This window comes from Gopherus evgoodei, chromosome 6, assembly GCF_007399415.2.
Source record: "Gopherus evgoodei ecotype Sinaloan lineage chromosome 6, rGopEvg1_v1.p, whole genome shotgun sequence".
Taxonomy (NCBI): Eukaryota; Metazoa; Chordata; order Testudines; family Testudinidae; genus Gopherus; species Gopherus evgoodei.
Window position 1 is genome coordinate 16391711 of NC_044327.1, and position 21190 is coordinate 16412900.

The 21190-nt window shown below is 43.7% G+C and overlaps 1 protein-coding gene across 4 annotated transcripts in view; it reads left to right on the forward strand.

Annotated features, from left to right (window-relative positions):
* PTGR1 (prostaglandin reductase 1) overlaps positions 1 to 21103 on the forward strand; it is a 39119-nt gene extending 18016 nt beyond the window's left edge. For 3 of the 4 annotated variants that reach the window (XM_030565786.1, XM_030565787.1, XM_030565784.1), the window contains 9 exons: positions 2845 to 2960; positions 7559 to 7604; positions 8565 to 8624; positions 10431 to 10595; positions 11480 to 11597; positions 13442 to 13597; positions 16545 to 16650; positions 18151 to 18269; positions 19276 to 21103. In XM_030565786.1, the coding sequence (XP_030421646.1) occupies positions 2855 to 2960; positions 7559 to 7604; positions 8565 to 8624; positions 10431 to 10595; positions 11480 to 11597; positions 13442 to 13597; positions 16545 to 16650; positions 18151 to 18269; positions 19276 to 19386 (987 nt within the window). In that variant the 5' untranslated portion in view covers positions 2845 to 2854 and the 3' untranslated portion in view covers positions 19387 to 21103. Of the gene's footprint in view, positions 1 to 1602; positions 1839 to 2844; positions 2961 to 7558; positions 7605 to 8564; positions 8625 to 10430; positions 10596 to 11479; positions 11598 to 13441; positions 13598 to 16544; positions 16651 to 18150; positions 18270 to 19275 lie in introns of those variants that run through there. The other variant, XM_030565788.1, reaches the window with a different exon arrangement.
* The last annotated feature ends 87 nt before the right edge of the window (positions 21104 to 21190 follow it).

Here is a 21190-nt window from a genome sequence, read left to right on the forward strand (position 1 = left end):
TTCTGATGTAGACAAGCCCTTAGATGCGTAGGGGCTGTATGAGAAAGACAGAACCTGAAGTGAAAGGTATAGTGTTCCTGCTGGGATTTAGAGTGTCTAAAGCAGGTGCAGACAAACAGTGAATGGGAATTCATGGTGCCATATAGGTTTATCCTCTTTACTGCATGTAAGGGCTCGCTTCTAATCTTTGACACAGTGGGTAGATGAGTATTGCTGGCTGTTTGTGAAATCAGTTAATCCACTTGTGCAACACGTACGGTTGCTGAATGCCAATGAATGTCTGGAATTGTGGTGGGGTTCTTTTTTTTTTTAAGCAGGCCAAAGTAATGTACACCTTGTGTATGTTCTCCATTGGCCTACCACAAACCCCACACATGTGCCTTTTAGTATCTGAAAATGGTGCAAAGTGTTTAACTGCAAAGTCACCATTCCCTAAGACTGCTGTCTTGGCTTGTTTGTAGATAGGCCCGGTGCTTTGTGCTGATTCTCTCACCTTGATAAATCCTGCATAGACTTTGAATTTGGTGGTTATTGTGACAGGAAAGAGTGATTGGGCCCCTCGGTAAGACCCAAGATAGTGAAGTCTGTTCAAAGGCCCTCTTACGACACACAGTTCACTCCAATGCGGTGAAGTGCCAAAGCTTATTAATATTTAACAACTTGTTGACTGCTAAAGGAGAGCGGCAATACTAGGTGGATAATCAGAGACTATTGTTAGAAATAACAAGGCTATATAGGTAAATATGGTCAAAATTTCCAAAGAGCCTAAATGACTTTATAAGCCTAAGCCCCATTTTCAAAAGGAATAAATACTGAAATCCTCAGTTATTTAGGTACCTAACTTCCATGAAATCAATGGGAGTTAGGCACCTAAATACCTTTGAGGATTCAAGCCTCAAGAACCTAAGTCTCACTGAAATTTGCTTAGGCTCCTAAGACATTTTGGTGCTTTTGAAAACTTTACCTGTTGGCCCCAGGAAACAAAAATGTGTTGTTGTTTTTTTCGCATGATGGTCTTTAAACTAAATTTTGGCTGAAAGATATAGGTTAAAAATAAAATTTGAGAAAACAGAACTGAGTTCTAAAACAGAAAAGTTGCTGAAATTGCTTTGTCTGCAAAAAAAGAGTAAGAACATAGGCCTGCTTTGAGAATAACAAGGAGAAAGTGGTAGTAGTGGTGTGTGTCATATGTTTGGACCCATTTTTGTTTTGGATGCATTGAGTGACTTTTTTTTTTGAGGTTTATTTTTAATGATTGGATTTTTGTATTGGACTTTCTATAAAAGCTAGTGAGATGATACCTCCGTTGGCTCTCACCAGCTGCCCCCAAAGCATTATCTGTTGTCTGAATGGCAATATATTTTTTTGGAGGACTCCTGGATCAGCAGCCAGGGTGACCTGCAAACGTTTCGTGTATTTAAAGTTAAAGTTGCTTAGTCATGGAGTGACCCTTTTATGAGTTAATGTTTGCTGTCTTGGAACTTTTTTTACAAATGAACTATTTTGACACTCGATTGGACTAAGTCAAATCACTTGTGAACCTGATTTGCTAATAGTTTGAAGATAGGCACTGTAGGCGGGCCAAGGGAAATTCATATCCACTGTGGATAAAAGCAGAGATCTTTGCCGTTGGTTACCCACTTGAGGAAAGACTGAGGTTCCAGAATCTGTAAGACGGATCACCTTGCAGAGGAGAAACCTCAATATCCCGAGGTTGGCTATTCCAGTCGCTGACTGGGCTTCTGCTCTGATCCACTGAGCCTGTTGGCAAAAAGCAGCCTGCAGAACACCACCTGGTTCCTTACCAGCAGGAGCTGAAGAGAGTGCAAATCTTTATAATAAGTATCCACTTTTCTCTTTTTCTTTTGTCGAGGGGAGGGTCCATCCAATTTTTTGAAAGGTATAAAAAAGGCTGTGCATGTGTGTATAAACACCTGTCAGATTCACCTGGGAAAGTTCCCTAGGATTGTCTTATGGAAAACACCGATTAAAGGGTGTTCTCAGTTTAATGTGCTGTACTTCTAAACTTGAGAAACTCTAATGCCATTGTTTGAAACATTTGGTTATTAAAATCTGTGTTTATCAGGTGTATCGATCTGTTTTGTACCACCTATTGGCAGACATGTGGGGAAGGGTTAGCCACTGTATCAGGGTTAAAATGTAGAGGCTTTATTTGCCTTTGCAGCTGTGATTTGAACTTTGGCTAAAACAGGTAACAATTGGTTTTCAGTGCTAAGTCCTTTTAACTAGGCTGAATTTGTAGATTTTAACTGATATAAAGAAAACCCTTTAATTGAGGATTTATAGCCAATCAGGCTGCCACCTTTTTAGATTTCTTTTAGAATATATGGATGAGATTCTGTGCTGTGTCTTTAAGAACTGTGGCACAGAATTCACAGCCAAGCGAAGTGGGGGCTGAGATGATTTGCTGGTGTTGCCTGTCACTCTCGCGGTTAGACAACGAACCTTGCCATTATTGGGGCACCGGGGTCCCCAACAACTGTAAGCCGCCTTTATGCCCTCCCCTTCCTGGGCTGTTCTAGGACTAGAAAGGTCCCTGGAGTAACTAAGACAGTTCTCGGGCATCCTTCACCGAGGCACGGAAAGGTACTTTAAAAAATAGTAAACCCTGGTAAGTGCACGTATAAAAGACTTGACAAACTCTCAGTATGTTTTCAGGGTCAGTGCTTAGCCTGAAATGGTTAAGCACAGAGATGGAGATGCTCAGGCATGGATGCCTGACAATATCTAATCTTGCAGCGAGGGGGCCGGGGGGGATCAGAATGGCTGTGCAGCCTTCTGTATTCCAACTTTTGATTTTGGTTGGGCTGTCTTCTCATGCAGGTGGTCCAGGATGGTGAGAGCCAAGTCTTGGACGCTGAGAAAGCATTTTGAGGGCTTTCCCAAAACAAGTGACTTTGAGCTGAAAGAGGTGGAGCTCCCAAAGCTAAAGGATGGAGGTAAGGAGCATGTTCCTTCATGTAGCTGGTGTTAGGACTATATTTAGTCTTTCTACTCATAGCGCAGTGTGCAAATCTAGAATAATTAATACATTTCTGTGAACTGAGCTTTACAAAAGGACGAGCAGGCTGGGATTTGGCAAAGATCTGGAGTTGTGTGACTCGACAAAGAATCCCCTGAGGTTCATGTGCCGAATCTCTGGCTCAGCAGTGTTCACGTGGATGAGCAGACATTTAGGGCGGGATTTTCTAAAGTGCTCCGCATTCACCCATCTCTGCTTCCACTGAAATCAATGAGTCACTGACTTTGGTGGGAGTTAGATCAGTGCTGAGCTGGGTGCTTTTGAAAATCCCCATCTTTACCATTAGGAGTCTGATAACAGACCCACCCAGTTGGCCGCAAATGAGTAAGATTGTCCTGTGGGCTGGGGTGTGTGTGTGTGTGTGCGCGCCTGCTACAAAGATGTACTGAGAGCTATATACTGCTAACCAGGACTTGAAAATTCCCCTTGGCCACAGGCCGGTGGCAAGTAGGAAACTTGACCTGATGAGTTTGGAGGCCTAAGGTGCGGAAGTGTATGGAATGTAAAGTTTTATTTATTTTTTTAAATTATGCCATCACCATCATATCATCAGATTGTAAAGATAACCTTCCGAACGTGAATCGATTATAGTGTTCTCTTCCTCAGTCTGCAGACAGGCAGAGATTGATCATACAGAAGGGGAATTAAATTAACAAGACTGGTCATTTTCACTGCTTCTAGTCAAAGCCCTGTGGGCAGCAGAGAAATTATGGTGAATTATGTCATTTTTGTGCTGGTGCTGCTGCCTGGAACAGTGGCAGATATGCATATGCTCCAGTTATTCACCGAGGAGTTGGGCCCAAAAAGTAGAGTAGTCGACACCTGTCCTCACACTAAACAGGAATCTCTGGAGTGGGGAAAAGATACAGCAAACTCTTCCTTCCAGCAGAGAGAAGGTGCTTGAACTTGAAGTGCATGAAACACCTGCTAGCCAGAGATTGACATGAAAGATGGAGGCCCTAAGCCAGTAGCTGGGGGACTGGGCTTTCACCAGAACATTGCTCCTGGACCCCACTGGTGCCGTTTGCCCTCACTTCAAACCTGTCCTTGATCTCTTTTCTGGATAGCAGGTTTAATTCTCCAGCCAGTAGGGATCTGGCAGATGTTTCAAGCCTTATTATTGACACAGCAAACCTGGAAGCTTGCCCTGTGCTCCCAGCCAGAAGGCAGGCCTAATTCAACAGAACACTCACGTCTGGATTTTTATTTAAAAAAAAAATAAATAGTGCAGTTGTCGTGCCTTCCTGGCCAAGATGGAGTCCACTCTGCGGAGCGGCTCCAGCCAAGAAAAGGTGTGCACAAGAACACAGCAGGGAAACTCCCTCCCAGGAGCACCTGCTCCAACCCCCCTGCTGTGTGTGGGGGGGAGGAGGAAGAAAAAAAGTGCACCCCTCCCCCCTGTATAGCACAACAATTTAGGAAAGGGAAATATTTGTTTACAGGGGGATGAATAGAGAAAAACAATAGGGGGAGCAGATGGAGCAGTAAAACAGGGTTACATGCAAAACACAGACCCATGTGCTCCATGGTACCCCAGTATGAAGGGACAGACACTACCAATGCATCTAGACCAAGAGTTTGGGAATCCTGGGAAAAGTTCTAATCTGGCAGCGAGTCTTGGGTGCTCCTGGTCATCTTCAATACCAGTAAACTTTCCCCAACAAACTCCTCTGGTGCCCTCTTCTGCAGGTCTCTGCAAACCCATCCAGAGTGACAACCTCCTCACATAGCTAGCTGCAGCTTCTGTCCTTTTTCCCAATGCAAGGTCACAAACCCCAGTAGTCACGGCCCCATACAGCTCTGGGCAGCAATGATACTGGATCCAGCTCCAGTTTGTTCCTTTCAGGAGAGCTGGAGCTACAGAAACACCCGCGCCTCCGTCACTCTCCCTCTCTCCAGCCCTCCCCTGGAACAACCAGTGCTTCCTCTGCCTTGTGGACTATGCTCTCTACACTCTAGAAGTATGGCTACACTGTAATTATACGCCTTCGTCTGGCCTGTGCCAGCTGACCCAGGCTCTAAGGGGCTGTATCATGTTTGGGCTGGCGACTTCTGGGTCCTCCAACTTCACAAGGTCCTAAAGCCCAGGCTTCTGCCTGATCCCATAAGTTGGCACAGCAGTTAAACAGCCATTTAGCCCGAGCCCTGAGAGCCTGAGTCAGCTGGCACTGGCCAGCTGCAGGTGTCTAATTGCAGTGTGGACACACCCTAAGGGCATTACAATAGCAGAAAGGGCTTTGAGCCCAGAGAAAGGGAGCGTCTATGGCTGTCTATCCAGTCTATTTGTAAGGCTCTATGGAAACACAGGCTGCTTACTGTACCCATAATGCATAATTTAGCAGAGTTGGCAAAATTAGAAAATTCCCCCTGATTGACTAGGCCATATTCCTGAATTTCTGCATTTTTAAAGCAATGCTCCCAACACTGTCCGGAGAGAAATGACCTGTCTCTTCAGTTCTGGTGAACATCCATGTGTGTCACGCTTACTATTTCACCCCTCTCCATTCTATATTACCTGGCCATTTCCAGCAGTAATTCCAGGGGAATTTACAAAAATCCAAGGATTTTTAATACACTGCCTGCCCAGACAGACAACATAAAATGGACCTACATGTGCCTAGGATTGTGCTTTTTTTTTTTTATTATCGGAATATATAAATAGTTGCAACAAGTGTTTCCTTGCCTTTGGCACTAGCCATACGTCTGGGCATTAAGAAATGATGGCGCATTACCTAATATATCTGTTACATGATTAAGAGTATCATAGAGATGATGTTAAAACATCTAGATATGCTTGCAGATGGCAGGTTTGAAATGTACATCCGTTAAAAAGGAAGAAACTAGTTTTCAGGGACTCTTAAAAAATACAATTCCATTCCTGCCCGTAGTTAAGAAAACTTATTTGGTCTTTCCCTTCCCTTTTAAATCCTTAAAGTGGAGCTGGGGAGACCTTTAGGTTAAAGTAATGTTATTTTTAAAAAGCAGCTTTCCCTCCCTGCTACTTAAATGGCTTTGAATGCAAAGAGACTAAGCCGTTTAACTTTCTGGCTTTTCGTGTACTTGCACAGTTCTCTGGGGCTGGGTTGTCATCAGTGACAGCAAGAGTTTGTTAACACAGACACCTCCAACCCCAATCTCTCACCCCTGCGCCCTGGTATTAATAGCTTTTAAATGATAACTTTTCTAATATCATTTGTTCTTGTAAACCACTTATGTTAAACAAACCAAATCAGAGTGGTCCAAAATTACCAAACAACATCCCCTCTTTGAAATTTAAGGGAGAAAAAGTAAATGGGGCATAAATGTTTATTTATGTCCAAGTAATCTGCCTTGGGGCCTACGCGTGGGTGAATGTGGTCTGTCAGCACCCTCTGTTGGCTGAATAATGGTAATAAAGGATTTTTTGCATGGGTCTTAAAAGGTAACAGTTCTCTGTGTGGGTGCCTGGACTTCTGAGCTTATTACAAAGGAAAGGGATATAGCAGGGATGAGCAGTGCTAAAGTGGTAGAGGGCTGCAGACTCCACTGAAACCCTTTGGCAGGCCATACTTATTTTGTTTTTTGTTAGAGATGACATATTGCGTAACTTAGAAACGTTTGCTACAGTGCAGCGTGTTAGCATATAATTATCTGTGTATTAACCATGTAAAAGAAGTGTTCTTAAATATAACAGCCCCTTACAAAACAACCTTTAACTACAACCCCCCACCCCAAAGTCCCAGGTTAAACACACATACTTCACTGACTGACCTTTTCTCAGTGTGCAGAAGGGCCCACCAGCAGAGAAACCTGCTCGCCCATGTTCAGCTCCACCATCTCCAGGAATGTGGACAAGCTCGTGCCCCTGGACACCACCCCTGCCCCTGTCCCTGCCACCCGGGATGCACAGCTCTTGCTCGGTAATCCCAGGCGCTGTCCATCAAGGCTATCCTGGAGGGATCCTGCTGTGATTGAGGAGCTGCCTCCTCTTCCTGCCCTTACTCCAGGAGGTGGGAAGAACCACCTCTCTTCTTCTTTCAGCATCCTCTATTCGGGGCTGGCACAGCCTCTTGCTGCTTCCCTCCCACTAGGTGCAGGCAGAGTCACTTCCTCTCAGGCTCTGATTTGGATGGGCCTGGAGTCTAATTGGGTGGGCGATGATCCACTTGGGCCCACCTGTAGCTACACCCATGGTGGGCCAAATAAAATGCTCTGTCTGGCTGTATGCAGCCTCCAGGCCCCCAGTTGCCCATCCCTGGGGTACAGGAAAGGAAGACAGACTGCGTGTTCTAGAAACCTTCCTTCCACAATGGTCTCAAAAACAAAACAGAAGGCTATGTCCGTTTGCCTTCTCTGCTAACTGTGTAGCAGTAACTTAGACAAAGCCTAGAAACTTGATTTGATCTCTGTCACTTTCGCTTAGCAGCTCTGAAGGGAATCCAGAGCACTCTGCGATAGGTCAGTGCACTTTCTTGTAACATTTGATATTTACTTACTGTAGGTCCTAATGTAACTGCTAATCCTTTTTAATTGCAGATGTGCTGTTTGAATCTGTGTTTCTCAGTGTTGATCCTTACATGAGGTACGCTTTTCTTTCTTCCTTTTCAGTTTAGTTTACTACTTTGAATTGCTATTTTGAATCCTAAAAGCAGTGCTTATTCAGAGCATCCGGCTTTCCACAGTCCTTTCAGGGACTACCTGCCCTATAGAAACACCAGAGCCCCACCTATGTCTTCCCCAACATCTACGCTGTAGCAGCGACCACATTGGTGAAGCTGGTTACAGCACAGTATCCTCCCCACTTCCACAGCATAAAGCTAAAGCACAGCTCAGTCATGCAGAGTGGACAGGTCTGAACTGTGCAATAACTACACTACAGCCACAGAATTTCACTGGGCTTTACTGGATTTGAATGGACTGTCTGGGAGCTCAGGTGAAATGCTGTTCTGTTCATCTATGCTGCAAGTCCTAATTATTATTATTACTGTTTATATTCCAACAGAACCTAGTGGCTTCAACTGAGCTCAGGGCTCCACTCCGCTAGGTGCTGTGTCTACACTCAGCAAGAGACACGCCCTGCCCTGAAGAGTTTAGTCTACATAGATAGAGAAGTGGCATGAGAATGGAAGTGTTGTTATTTCCATTTTATAGATGGGGAACTGAGGCACAGAGAGATTAAAGTCACAAAGGAAGTCTGTGGTAGAGCCAGGAATTAAACCCAGTTCTTCTGAGTCCCTGACCCATGCCGTATCGTGAAGGTACTAGCTGTGTTCTCCAATTGTAATTGTAATCGCGTAATGGCAGGGGACTAGCACTTTGTAATAAGTTATCCCAGCACGGTAGTTGATCAAGGGGCATCTCCACTCATGAGTGGTTGGCTAGGAACAATATTTTATTTTTGTTAAAACGAGAACGTAACTCTCTCTCTGTCTCTCTGCAGATACCTGGCATAGTCAGCAGTGGCCAGGTCACTAATGGACACTAATCTGTAGTGACTGTTTTGCACTTAATTAAGGCTCTATCTTCATTTTGTGTGTTTCAGACCTTATAGCAGGACAATGATGAAAGAGGGAGACATAATGATAGGCAGCCAAGTTGCTAGGTAAGGTCTTCATTAGTTGCTTGATTTCTTTTTTCCTAACTCACTATCATCTTCCATACAGGAGAGTCAAAGCACTAGAGAAGATACGTCACTTATAAGAGATGGTTGCATGCAGCTTATATTACTTTGTTAGCCAATGCAGCACATTAATAGGTATTATGTGAACGATACTAATATACCATAGATTATATACATAAAGTTATAGAATACATAGGGTAACTGTATGCATTATGTTCTCCCTACGATTCTGTTCATCCATGTCAAGTATCTCACAACACTGCAAATCTGAAGTAAGTAAACTGGCATTAAGAAATCTGTCAAAGACGAGATATATAAATGGTGTGTCCTTGCAGAGGTTGGGATGTACCTCTATGTCCAACTTGTTTGGAATGTGCTATCCAAAAGAGAGAGAAGGAAAGGTCCAGAAAAATAAGTGAAGGAACTGGTGGGTTAGATCTTAGATGAGGTATAAGGTGCTTTTTAACTTGTAATCAGCCATGATATAAATATGAGTGGTTTTGGGGGTATCATCGAGACACACCTTCTGTGTAAGGAGAACATGCTGTGAGTGAAGAATTGCTTCTGGGAAGAAGGGTACATATGTCTCCTTTTTGTATTGTGCTGTTTTGTCCTTAGACAGTAAATTTGGCTAAGTTTGGTTATTTGGTCTCAAACATTTTTCATTATGAACCACAACTGGCTACATCTTTTAGTCAATACTTCTCTGTGAGGCCCCATATTTCTTGGCAAGCACTTTCTTTATCAGTTTGTAACCCGTCAGAAAGCAAGTGCATCCTATGAAGCCGTACTGCCTTCTAGTACTACTTAGAGCTTGTTCGGAGGCCTCGAGACTACCCCTACTTGTGTTACTCACATGAGCAGTGCCATTGAAGGGAGTTCTTACAAGACAGAGCAGGAAAGGCTAACACTGCACAAGTGGTCATATCCTGAGGTGTCATCTTGTGTGCAGGACGTAATGTGCTGTGTAATAACTGCTTGCCCAGGAACGGTACAGTCAGCAATTCTAGCTGAGAATACTCTTCAGTCACCTTACTCCTTTTACTGATAAGGCGTATGGCGACTTCACCATTGCCAAGGAATGCTAGAGTCTTCATCATCATCAGACTTCTTTATGGTCCTGTGTGGGAAACCAGAGGTTGGGAGGAAATTTAAGCCCTAATCCTCTGAGCGAGAGGTCAGGTACAATCAGTAGCTGTAACACTTCACTTGAAATGAGCTGAGGAATTCACAGCATCTGGTGCCAAAGGATCATGTGCACCTTCTGCTGAATTTTGTTATTTTTGTTCAACTATCTTCATTATTAGAGTCCCAAGCTGATACAGTTTTCAGGCTGTTCTTAAAGAGCCCTTTCTGTCTTACAAGAGGAGCAGCCTTTAGAAGGTGAAATGTCTTCAGCCTTTGAAAAGGGACCTGGTTTACTGAATAGGGAACTGCCTCTTCTGTTCTGTCCCTGTGAGATACCATTTCCCCAACCTTCCTCTCTCCTTCTGGCCAAGCTGCAGGGATCAACTCAAGATTCAAACTGAACTGGTGTTTCAGTCAGGGTTTTGGCTTGAGATCCTCCTTAACATATTAGGAGCATAGGTCTGATTCAGTATGGTAACTCCTCTGGCCATGTACCAGAAAAAGGTGCAGGAAATGTGCAGTGTAGCTAGTTTTGCGTTCACCTGCCTAAAGGGAGCATTTCCTCCTAACCCTCACACAGCCCCGAGCCCTGTGTAAATGCTTAGTAAAGCTAGGGAGAAGGAGCTGGTTGTAAAGTGTGGCTTTCGTTTGTCTTCTCAGAGTCATGGAAAGCAAGAATCCCACCTACCCAGTAGGGACCTATGTTGTGGCTAATTCAGGCTGGACAACTCACTTCATCTCTGATGGGAAAGATCTACAGCTGCTTCCTTCTTGGCCAGAAAAGATCCCCAGATCTTTGGCTCTCGGGACAGTTGGCATGCCAGGGTAAGTCATAGCACATGCTATATAAAGACTAACCAAACTTCGCTGCATTGAGATTTCCAGCCATCTGTGTGCAGGCTCTACCACGCCACATTTGAGCCTAATCAGTGCATGCTCTGAGAGGCTCTTGCCACTGAAGAGGGACTGAATTTTGACCCATCCTGTGTGTGGGAGACTTATAGCTCTATGTCTCCATTTGGAGCCTCTTTTCCCCCTACTGGGAGACCGCACAGTTGCTTCTTGGCCATATGGGATCGGGACAGAGTATTGTGCTGGAATTGAAAAGCAGACCAAAGGCCCAGTCCAACAGACATTAGAGTTGATGGAAGGACTCATTTTGATTTCAGTGGTAACACGCCAGGACTCATAAAATACTGATCTTGCTCTGCTGATTTCTCTGTATTTCCCAAGTTTGCAAAAAGATGGAAACATATGCAGCTGTAGAATTCTACAGTCAAATAGCAGCATCAAAAGCACATCTACACCTGTCGAACAGAGCTACTGTTCATGGTAACCCTGCCCTAAATTCAGAAGAAATTCCATTCCACACATGCTTTCTCTTGCCTAGTTCCTCCTAACTTGCTTCTTTTCTTACCTCTATATTTGTAGGACAAGCCACATGGAAAGCTTGCAACGTGCTATTTGCGATCTGGGCAAAACAGAAGCTTCTTAAAAAGATGGGCAAGATGTGTAGCTTTCCGCATTCAAATAGCTTGAATGGATTTTGTACACATTATAAATAATGCCGAGCACTTCATATAGAACGAGGAAAAAGAATCTCTAATGGGATGAGATATCTCCTCCCCTGGAAAGCAACATAAAGCATGACCCAACTGCATTTGTAACGTCTCCACCAATCTCCACTGAACATTTCCTTTCTCTTTCAGCCTCACTGCATACTTCGGCCTATTTGAGATCTGCAAGATTAGAGCAGGAGACACGGTGCTGGTTAATGCAGCAGCTGGAGCTGTGGGTTCAGTGGTGGGGCAGCTTGCTAAAATTGGAGTGAGTGGCTTGAATTGTTCATATGAACACCATAGACTGCCAAGCCAAGGGGAGCAGTGGAGGGATTTGAGTGCTTAGGAGGAAGGGGGACAAAGCATCTCTTAGATGGGACTTGCTCCAAGATCAGTGGTTTAACTCTGGCAAGGCATTTTTAGTAGGATAATTAAATTAAAATGATGCAGTTGTTTCCAATTACTATTGCTCCTGGGGACTGCTAGCCCCACCCTGTGAAGCCTCACTCAGCTGAGAAACCCCATTGCCTCCATGTGACTAGGGCTAGGCCTGGAAAGAGCATCAGGCTATTGAGCCCAGGAGCATAGCTAGCAGTTTGCAATGTGTGTATGTCACTGATCTGTTCTCCCTGTCAATAGTGTCGCCATAATGCACTAAAGCAGACAGGCTTCCTGCAAGAACCAGGATCACAGATGCAGTTAGCTATGCGTATCTAGCAGTGTGGTAGTCAAGAGCCAGATGAGAAACAGAGTATTGCCCCCAGGGAATAAAAAAAATAGCATGACCAATTCTTGCCTGCATTTATCACTCAGCTGGTGCAAACCTTCCAACCAGCACTCTCCTTAGTCAGTGATAGAGCACGTGCTTTCCTCATACATATTGCCACTACACCACAAGCACCATACAATATATGTACCTTACAGCAGTAGTTCTCAACCAGGGGCTTGGGCCCCCTGGGTGGCCATGAGTAGGTTATAGGCAAGGCCAGCGCTTCCATTAGGCGACCCTAGGCGGTCACCTAGGGCACCAGGATTCAGGGGGCGGCATTTTGTGTGCTCCTCACGGGGCGCACGGGAGCTTCCAGTTCCGATCCCGTCGCACCACTGAAGAAGGACCTTCTGCCGACGTGCCGCGTAAAACAACGGCAGGCAATTGAGCAGCTCAATGACTGCTGCTGTCGCCTGCGGCATTTCGGCGGAGGGTCCTTCTTTGGCGGCATGATGGGAATGGAACTGGAAGCTTCCGCACACCCTGTGGGGAGCGCACAAAATGCAGCCTCCCGAATTCTGCCTAAGGCGCCAGAAACCCTGGTGCTGCTCCTGATTATAGGGGGCCACCAAGGAGGGCCAGTATTAGACTCACTGGGGCCCAGGGCAGAAAGCCAAAGCCCCACGACACAGGGCTGAAGCCAAAGCCTGAGCAACTTAGTTTTGCGGGGCCCCCTGTGGTGTGGAGCCCTGCTTGCTAACACTGGCCTTGGCTCTTGTATGCCAAAAAACAGTAGCACAGGTGGGCCATGGAGTTTTTATAGCATGTTTGTGGGGGGGCCTCAGAAAGAAAAGGGTTGAGAACCCCTGCCTTGCAGGAGATTAAATTGTTGGGGGAGGAGGGAAGGGAGGATAACATACACAATTTTAGAAACATTTTTCTGTCTCTGTCAATAACACAAAGAGAAATGGTCTGAAATGTGACTGTTATGTGGTTTGTGTCATACGTCATAAATTTAACCCCTTCAGTGATGGATCCTTGAAAATGACACTCTTGAAATTGTATTTGGTAGCTTCCTTTTTTGGGTCCCCATAGCTAAAGCACTAAAATCTAGGACAGAGGCTAACTGAACCACTATAAAATACCTTAGTGTAGCAGTTCTAAGTCCCATGTGGCCTGATGACCACTTTCCGTGCAGGGCAAAGAGAAGCAGGGGATATCAGCGTTCACAGGGCAACTCAAGGCACTAGGAGCTGGGGAACCTGCAGCATTCCAAAGCTGTGCAGGGAATGGCAAAGGAGAGTTGCAGGCTCTGCTGTTTGGTGGCATGTAGCATCTCATTTGTCTTTTGTATTTTATTCTGAAACCACCTGTGAGTTAAGATGTATTTTCTTTTCCTCCAGGGTTGCAAAGTCGTTGGCAGCGCTGGCTCAGATAAAAAGGTTGCTTATCTGAAACAGATTGGCTTTGATGAAGCCTTTAACTATAAGACTGTAGGATCCTTGGAAGAAGCACTGAGGAAGGCCTCACCCGATGGCTACAACTGCTACTTTGATAACGTGAGTTCAAACTGGGGTTGGCAAGAGTGCAGTTTGTTGCAAATGTTCACTTCTTTCTGCTGCACATGTGCACTTGGAATGTCGTGGCCTAGTCCTGTGAGAAATAGCCCCGAGAGAATGTCCGGGCTTATGCTCTGTTTCAGTTTTCCCTCTCAAATTCCTCTTTTGCTAGCAAAAACTGCTGGCCTGTGTTTTCATGGAATTCTGAAGTTCCAGCTCAGGAGCATTGGAAGGGAGGAATAACAATGAAACAGGGAGATGGTCTGCACAATTGTTCTGCTTTCCCTGGGGGATAGGGAGAGGAAAGTTGTTATATGTAAAATGAATCTAAGGTGGCTTGTCAGTGGCAGGTCTGAGGGGTTTTGAGAGTGGAAGGATGGTCATGTATTTAAGACACTCAAATGTGACTTGGTAGATCTAGGTTTGACAATGGGCAAATTACTTGATCTCTTTGTGCCTCAGTTCTCCGAGAACTGAGGCACAAAGAGATCAAGTAATTTGCCCATTGTCAAACCTAGATCTACCAAGTCACATTTGAGTGTCTTAAATACATGACCATCCTTCCACTCTCAAAATAATAGCAGGGATAATAGCAGTTTTTTTATCCTGCTCTTTGTCTCTCTTTTCTGTTTAGATTGTAAACTTTTGGGGCAGGGACTGTCTATGTCTGCACAGTACCTGGCACAATGTTCTAATTTGCAGCACTGGAATATAAAATAATACTAATAGGGCAAGCTCATTATAATCAAAATACCTCTCGTTTTATTGCAGAAACTGTGTAAAAGTAAAAATGTGTAACTAATAGTTTAAAACAACTCCCCCACTGCCAGCTGGCTCAGGAAGGCCAGCATGACTCCATCCCTTCACCACTTCTCCCCTCAGCCTCTGCAAGGACAGTGGGAAAAGCAGCACAACACAGCTATTCTTAAGCCAGCGAGCAGGTCCGACTTTTTCCCCAGAAAGATCAAAGCAGTCAAGGAATCCCTGGCAAACCATTGGCCTTGATGATGAGAGTTCTTGCTCATTTAATCTTCCCTTCTGCCCCAATTTGGCAGCCCTCAACGTTTCCAGGGAAAATGGTTCAATGGTTACCATCACAATGCCTTACCCCCCACTCCCCTGTGCCAGAACATGGAAAAATCCCAAAATGTCAGTAATTACAGATTAAAAAAACCCTCTGATCTTCGTAGGTTTTATTGATAAGCACACACCCTTATTCTTAATAAGGTGTGGCTTCATCATGGAAGACACCCACAAAAGTCACCCTGGGCGAGATGATCCGTTGATGTAAATTGGTGTAGGTGCATTCCATTCAATGGTGCTCCACTGACTTTCAGCAGTGGAGGACCTGTCTACCTAGATGTGATAGAGCCCTTGACACACTCTTGGGTGGCAGGTCAGGAAAACAGCCATCAGTACCATGACTACATCAACCATGTTTCAGTTCTAGCAGATTCTAGCTGTTCAGCCTCTGCCTCAGCTAGGATTTAAAGATGTGTTATTAGACTGATTTTACTCAATGTAATAATACCTTCAAAAGCTCTAGTCAAAGCAAGTTGTTCTTTAGTAGATCCAAACTGGTTAAGTTAAAGCCTAGGCTCCCATCTGACATGATCTTACATCACACCTTTAAATCGCTGTCAACAGTGTCTCCAGTGCCCTGCAGATGTTGGGTGAGCATTTGGAAAAGTAGCCTCCCTATGGACAAAGTGTTTTAATGAAAGTCAATAGCTGAGAGCATATATGTGGGGAGGGTGATAAGGATGAAAGAAACACAAAAGTTGTTTAGTGTTAATACTCTCCTAAAATGCAGAGGATGACCTGTGGGAATAGCTTGGTTCTGGAGCAGGATTTACAATCTTTTCCCAGAAGTGGGCTGACATCAGCACAGCTGGTGCACAAATAAAACAACAAAAAATCTACACTTAGAAACACAGGGAAAAAATATTCAATATTTTGCCAAGCAAACAGAAAAAGCATGTTGCCAGTGGAGCATTGTCAAGCTGAGGAGAGGATGTTACAAAATATTTCTCGCATAGACTCCTAAAAGAAAGCTGTGGAGCAATAGCTTACTACTGTCTAACAGTTTAATTAGCACTCCTGCATCAGGCAGGCCATTCAGAAGATCTGATCATTCCAGTGCTGGAGTCCTAATGGGATATACTGTAAATATAAATACTGTCAGCAGAAATTCTTGCTTGGTATTCTGATGCTACTTTCAAGATCCTGCCCAGTCTACCTCTTAGCACTTATGGTCTTCCAAGCCCACTTTGTGCCTGCACTCTTCCAGCCCCTTACACCTCCATCAAAGCCTTCATCTTGTCCTCTCCCCTTTTCACATTCTCCCTAGATCAGCTGCTTTCCCCCCTCCCACAGACACCCTTCCTAAAAAACTCTACTTCTGGTTAGACTTCATCTGCTAACCATCCACCTCCTTCCTCGTACCATGCCTCTATCTGTTTAACCTCACTTACCTTTCCAGGTTGATATTAAATTAGATCCAAGGTGTTCATCTTGCTGCTCTCAAACTCAATCTCTTCCCTGTCCTTTGTCTAATTTAGATGAACATTTCAGGGCAGGCACTACATCCTCTTATGTGTTTTTAAAATGCTGTGTACAGCTGGTGCTATCTAAATAGGAAATGGTGTGCCAAGAGGACCCTGACCCTCAGCCTTGATATTAGGGGACTGACATATAACATAAAGCAGAGACGGGCCCAGAGCAGTGCTTCTGAGTCAAACACTTCCAAATGAGGGCCTGCTCCTACATGCACTTAAGCTTAGGAGTAACTTGACTCTAATGACTAGCCCTTCAGTAGATCTACACTGCTTAATGGGATAACTCACATGAGAAAAGTTATTTGCATGCTTAAGTGTTTAGAAGTTCAACCCCTCAATGATCAATAGAGGTTTTATCTGTAACTTTATCTGTATTCTGACTCCCTTAGGTGGGTGGAGAGTTTTCAAGTATTGCTCTGCATCAAATGAAGAAATTTGGGAGGATTGCTGTGTGCGGAGCCATCTCTGGATACAATGACACAGTGCCCCAGAAAGGTTTGAGTCTTGTCGTCAGTTAGTTACTTTTTATGGTAGAAAAAATAATGAAGAAAGAATTTTCCTTTCTTTGAATTCTTTTAATGGTTTTTGTTTTGAAACAAACCCTCAAAATTAAAATATATATTTTATGGAGCAAACCCACCCCCCCATGCTGCATTTTTAGGACAAAGTGAATCACAATCATCTTGTAGTCTGTGCCTCAAAAACAAAGATGTATTTGCCCAGAATTAAAAAACATAAAAAAAAAAACACATTTAGTTCATGGCCCTTTCCCACCATGGAATGGTAAAGCTTCACAGACAAAGGCTCACTGTAGTCAAAGCTTCATCTGAGTAAACGAGGTTGCCCCTCAAATGGGAGAACCCCTCACTTCAACAACTTATAACTGATCTTTGATATTTAACATTAAACAGTTCCAGATAGTTAACTCTCATTGTCCTGTTGTCCATTTACCAAGAGGAAGGGAGGGGAGGGGGGATGAACATTCGTTTAACAGGAATGGGAAAGAGTAGTGATGGGCAACAACCACAGAAATAAATTGTCCAAGAAGTGTAAATTACTAATATTCAGCACAAGCAGTGACTGGACGGACCTCTCATCTAAAATGCCAATAGCAGCAAGAATGGTTGTACCCTGCAAGGGATTCCTAAGAACTCACCATAACACAGACCTGATGACAGTTGGTATGTGTCAGTGGTTCTCAGACTGTTGTAGTGGTGGCCCCTTTCACCCAGCAAGCCTCTGAGTGCAACCTCCCTTATAAATTACAAACACTTTAAAATATTTAACACAATTATAAATGCTGGAACCAATGTGGGGTTTGGGGTGGAGGCTGACAGCTCACAACACCTCAGGTAATAACCTGGCAACCCCCTTAGGGGTCGCAACCCCCCATTTGAGAACCCCAGTATATGTGATTTAAATGAGACTTTACTGAAGAGTGTCATTCTTGCAGACCACTAGGGTCAGTAGAAAATGATGAGCTGCTTTATTTCAAGGATTCCAACTTTTTATCTTTAGGGAGTTTTTTACCTAACAAATGTTTTTAAGTAAACAAACAGCAATGGTAAAACAGCCTGATGCATGCTATTTCTGTAGCAAAACGGATTACACAGTTCAGTCATCTAGATGGAAAAGTTCTCATTCCCTAGGGCTTTAGATGGTTTTACTTTTATGGTGGGATTTGCATTGGTACGCAGTTGAAGTCAGTACTGGCTGTAGGTGAAAATCAGGTTAGGCATTTCTAACATTCCAGGTTCCTGGGTCAGTGCTCTAACCACTGGGCAACGGGTATACGGAGGCAGGGGGAGAGGTGGTCTGCACCACCACTGTCACCATTTTGTACAGGGCCCAGTCTGGTCAAGAAGTGCAGCCTTGGGCTGATGACACACTGACTAGGTTTGCTTTGTCAGCAGCTCAGCTTCTCCTTACTTCACATTGTTTAAAACCAAACCAAAGTAATATTACCACTATTTTATCTATTACCATTTCCTACAGGACCTTATATTCAGGGTCCAGTGCTCTGGAATCAGCTTTACATGGAAGGATTTATTTACTCACGGTGGAATGACAGGCGTGAGGAGGTTCTGAAGATATTGTTAAGATGGGTTCTAGAGGTAAGAGGTGTGACCGTTCCTCAGACTACAGTACGTGAGCTCATGCTACTTCCCTTTTCACAAATGCCTGTCTACGCTAACAAGAGCCAAGTCTGCTCTCATACACTGCTCTTCCACACCCAACCTGTCCCTCTAGCAGGGGATATGGGGGTGGGGTGGGTGTGTGTCAGCATCAAAGCATGCAGAATACAATACAGAAGAGAGGAATAGGACATGCAGCAGCCAAAACTGAAGGGGAAAGGTACCAAACTTAGCTCATCTCCACTGTAATATCAGTTAACTGACAAGTGAGAAGGGGATATCCTTAAGTTTAAATGCAAGTCACTTAAGACCTATTTCAAAACTAGTCCAACTACCTTTTACCTCTGCCTTCCCCCTGGCAAATATTTAAATTACTTGCTCTATTCTTTCCCCTCCACTTAAAGCATGGCCAATTCTTCTGAATTTTTTTTTTTAATCATTTCAGTTTGGTTGGAGAGAAAAGCTTGAAAATGTGAAACCTAAAGCCAACACTAAGCAATAAAGCACCAAACAGTTGTTTGGGGGGCCTATCACTTGGGTTGGCAATACTGCATTTACTAGGGGAGGAAGAGAAGTCTTGTTTCTGGAGAGTTCTAATGCTCCACATCTGAAGATGTAGTTCTGTTAGACTTACTGCAGTTAGCCTCTGAAAAGAAACTGATGTTCTATAGGGAATTTGGCATCAGGCAGAGGAACAATGGTAGATGGGCCACCAAAAGCAGCAACCAGGTTTAAATCACTTTTGCTGAGCAGTATTTAATGGTGAGAGGTCACTAAACAAATAATCTTACACTACAGACACTACCCTCAAAGGATGAGCTCTTTAGCTGATGTAAACAGGTTCAACTCCATTGACTTCAAGAGAGCTACCACAGTTCACATCAACTGCTAGGAATTATATGAGGTGAAAGCATCTAGCTACACTTTAGACCACCTGCACAGTAGAAGAAAATTGAGTGAAATTGTTTTATTTTTCTTTGCACAGGGGAAAATTAAGTGTGAAGAACATATTACCGAAGGATTTGAAAAAATGCCAGCAGCTTTCATGGGAATGTTAAAGGGAGAAAACATTGGAAAAGCAGTAATAAAAGTGTAAATGATATGTGGTTCATTCCTTTAGGAAAAGCATACCAATAGCTCATCTGTCTTCTTGCCAAATGCTCAGCCATAACTTTTAATGGGCTAAAATATGCTCAGATAAGACAAGTCTCCAACTGGTTTGGGGAAAATGATGCTTCCTGAAATAATGTGATGCTGCAAAGTGTTGCTCCTGCAGCTAAGCGATGAATCCACTTTGTTGCTGCTATAATCAGTCCTCACTGATCATGTGATTGAGGCTTACAAGAATAATCTACTAATTTCATGGCCATTTTGAAAAAAAGACAGCCAGGTAAACTGTGGGTAGAGCTATATGGATTTATACTAACTGAGGATCTGACCTCATTTTTAAAAAACAAACAAGGAACCTTAACTGAGCTGCTTAAGAGCTTGATGGGAACTAAGGTCCATGCAGAGAGCAGAAATCAACTGCAATCTTTTAAATAGCATCTGCTAAATAGTTATTAAAATAAATTTGTAGTAAATTTTATTCTGTAGCTAACATGCTTGTCACAGTCACAGCAACCTATAGCCTAGCAGTAATGTGATTAAATAGTTCAGAGCTGTTCTAATATGCTGCATGGTCATGCAAAGAAAAATAACCCATTAAAATCTTATTGATAAAGAAAATGGTTTTTATCTTGACATGAAACTGACTACATGGAGTGGCAATATTTATGACTTGCTCTGTTTGTGCATAAAATAACTTTTCCTATCTGTGTTTTACACACCATTTCCTTCCCACCATGCCAATTTGAAGATAACACCTTATATTAACTCTGACAGCTCTTCACACTCACTAGGACAACTATGTATCCACATCTAGGAAATTCTGCAGGAATTCAGTGGTCACTCAGTAAAGGCATAAGACTATCTCATGTTGTGGAAGAGTAAGGGAGACCTGCATAGACAAAATAGTGCTCAAGTCAAAAGATATTGAAAATAACCTAAAATGGAGAGCTCGTAGTACTAAGTAACTTGAACAACATCAGATCCCCTTATCTGCAGGTGCACATAGAAGCAGTGAACTCTATGGACACACAGGGGTCAGAACCCCTACAGATGATTAATAAGGTGTAGACAGGCTGCCTGATGCCTTTCACCTAGCAACTAAAAGGTGCCCACAGCATGCTCACATCATTCAAGTGGGGGATTATATTATCTCTACTGGCTATCACGCCAATAATAACCCATTCAGCATTCATTTAAGTGCAACAGCAGCTAATGCATCTTAAAAATTAGGCAACACTCCCTGTTGCCAAGACAGATTAGGTTCTGCATGGGCTTCAGGAAGCCAAATGGAATCTGAAATCAACATATTATAAAAACAAAAAACCTGGTGTCCTATGCCCAATGCTAAGGCAATAGCAAACATCCCTGCTAGATTCTTAACTATCATGTGGAATAAGTAACACATCTTTAGCCTTCCAGTTGTGTCAGCACAAGTATATTAACTTCAAACAAACAGACAGCCTGAAGGTTAGGGCAGCTGATTAACCTATTGCAAAGGAGCACAGGCTTGAGAGTGTAAGTTAACTAGGAAAAGCAAGAGACTCAAGCACAATTTTGTTGTTAGTTGACGGGAATTACTACATGCAGCTCTACTGCTCTTAAAGAGATGGCACATAGTTCTGGCTGAACATGAGCCCTGCCCACTCACATGAACACAGCTCAGCCTTCTTGCTGAAGAATGGGAGACCACCGTGACAGGTTTTGCAAGTTTTTTTTTTTTTTAAACTTGACCTGTAAATTCTACCTATATTCTGCTTTGTGCAAGGGACTGTAGCACTAAACTATTAAGT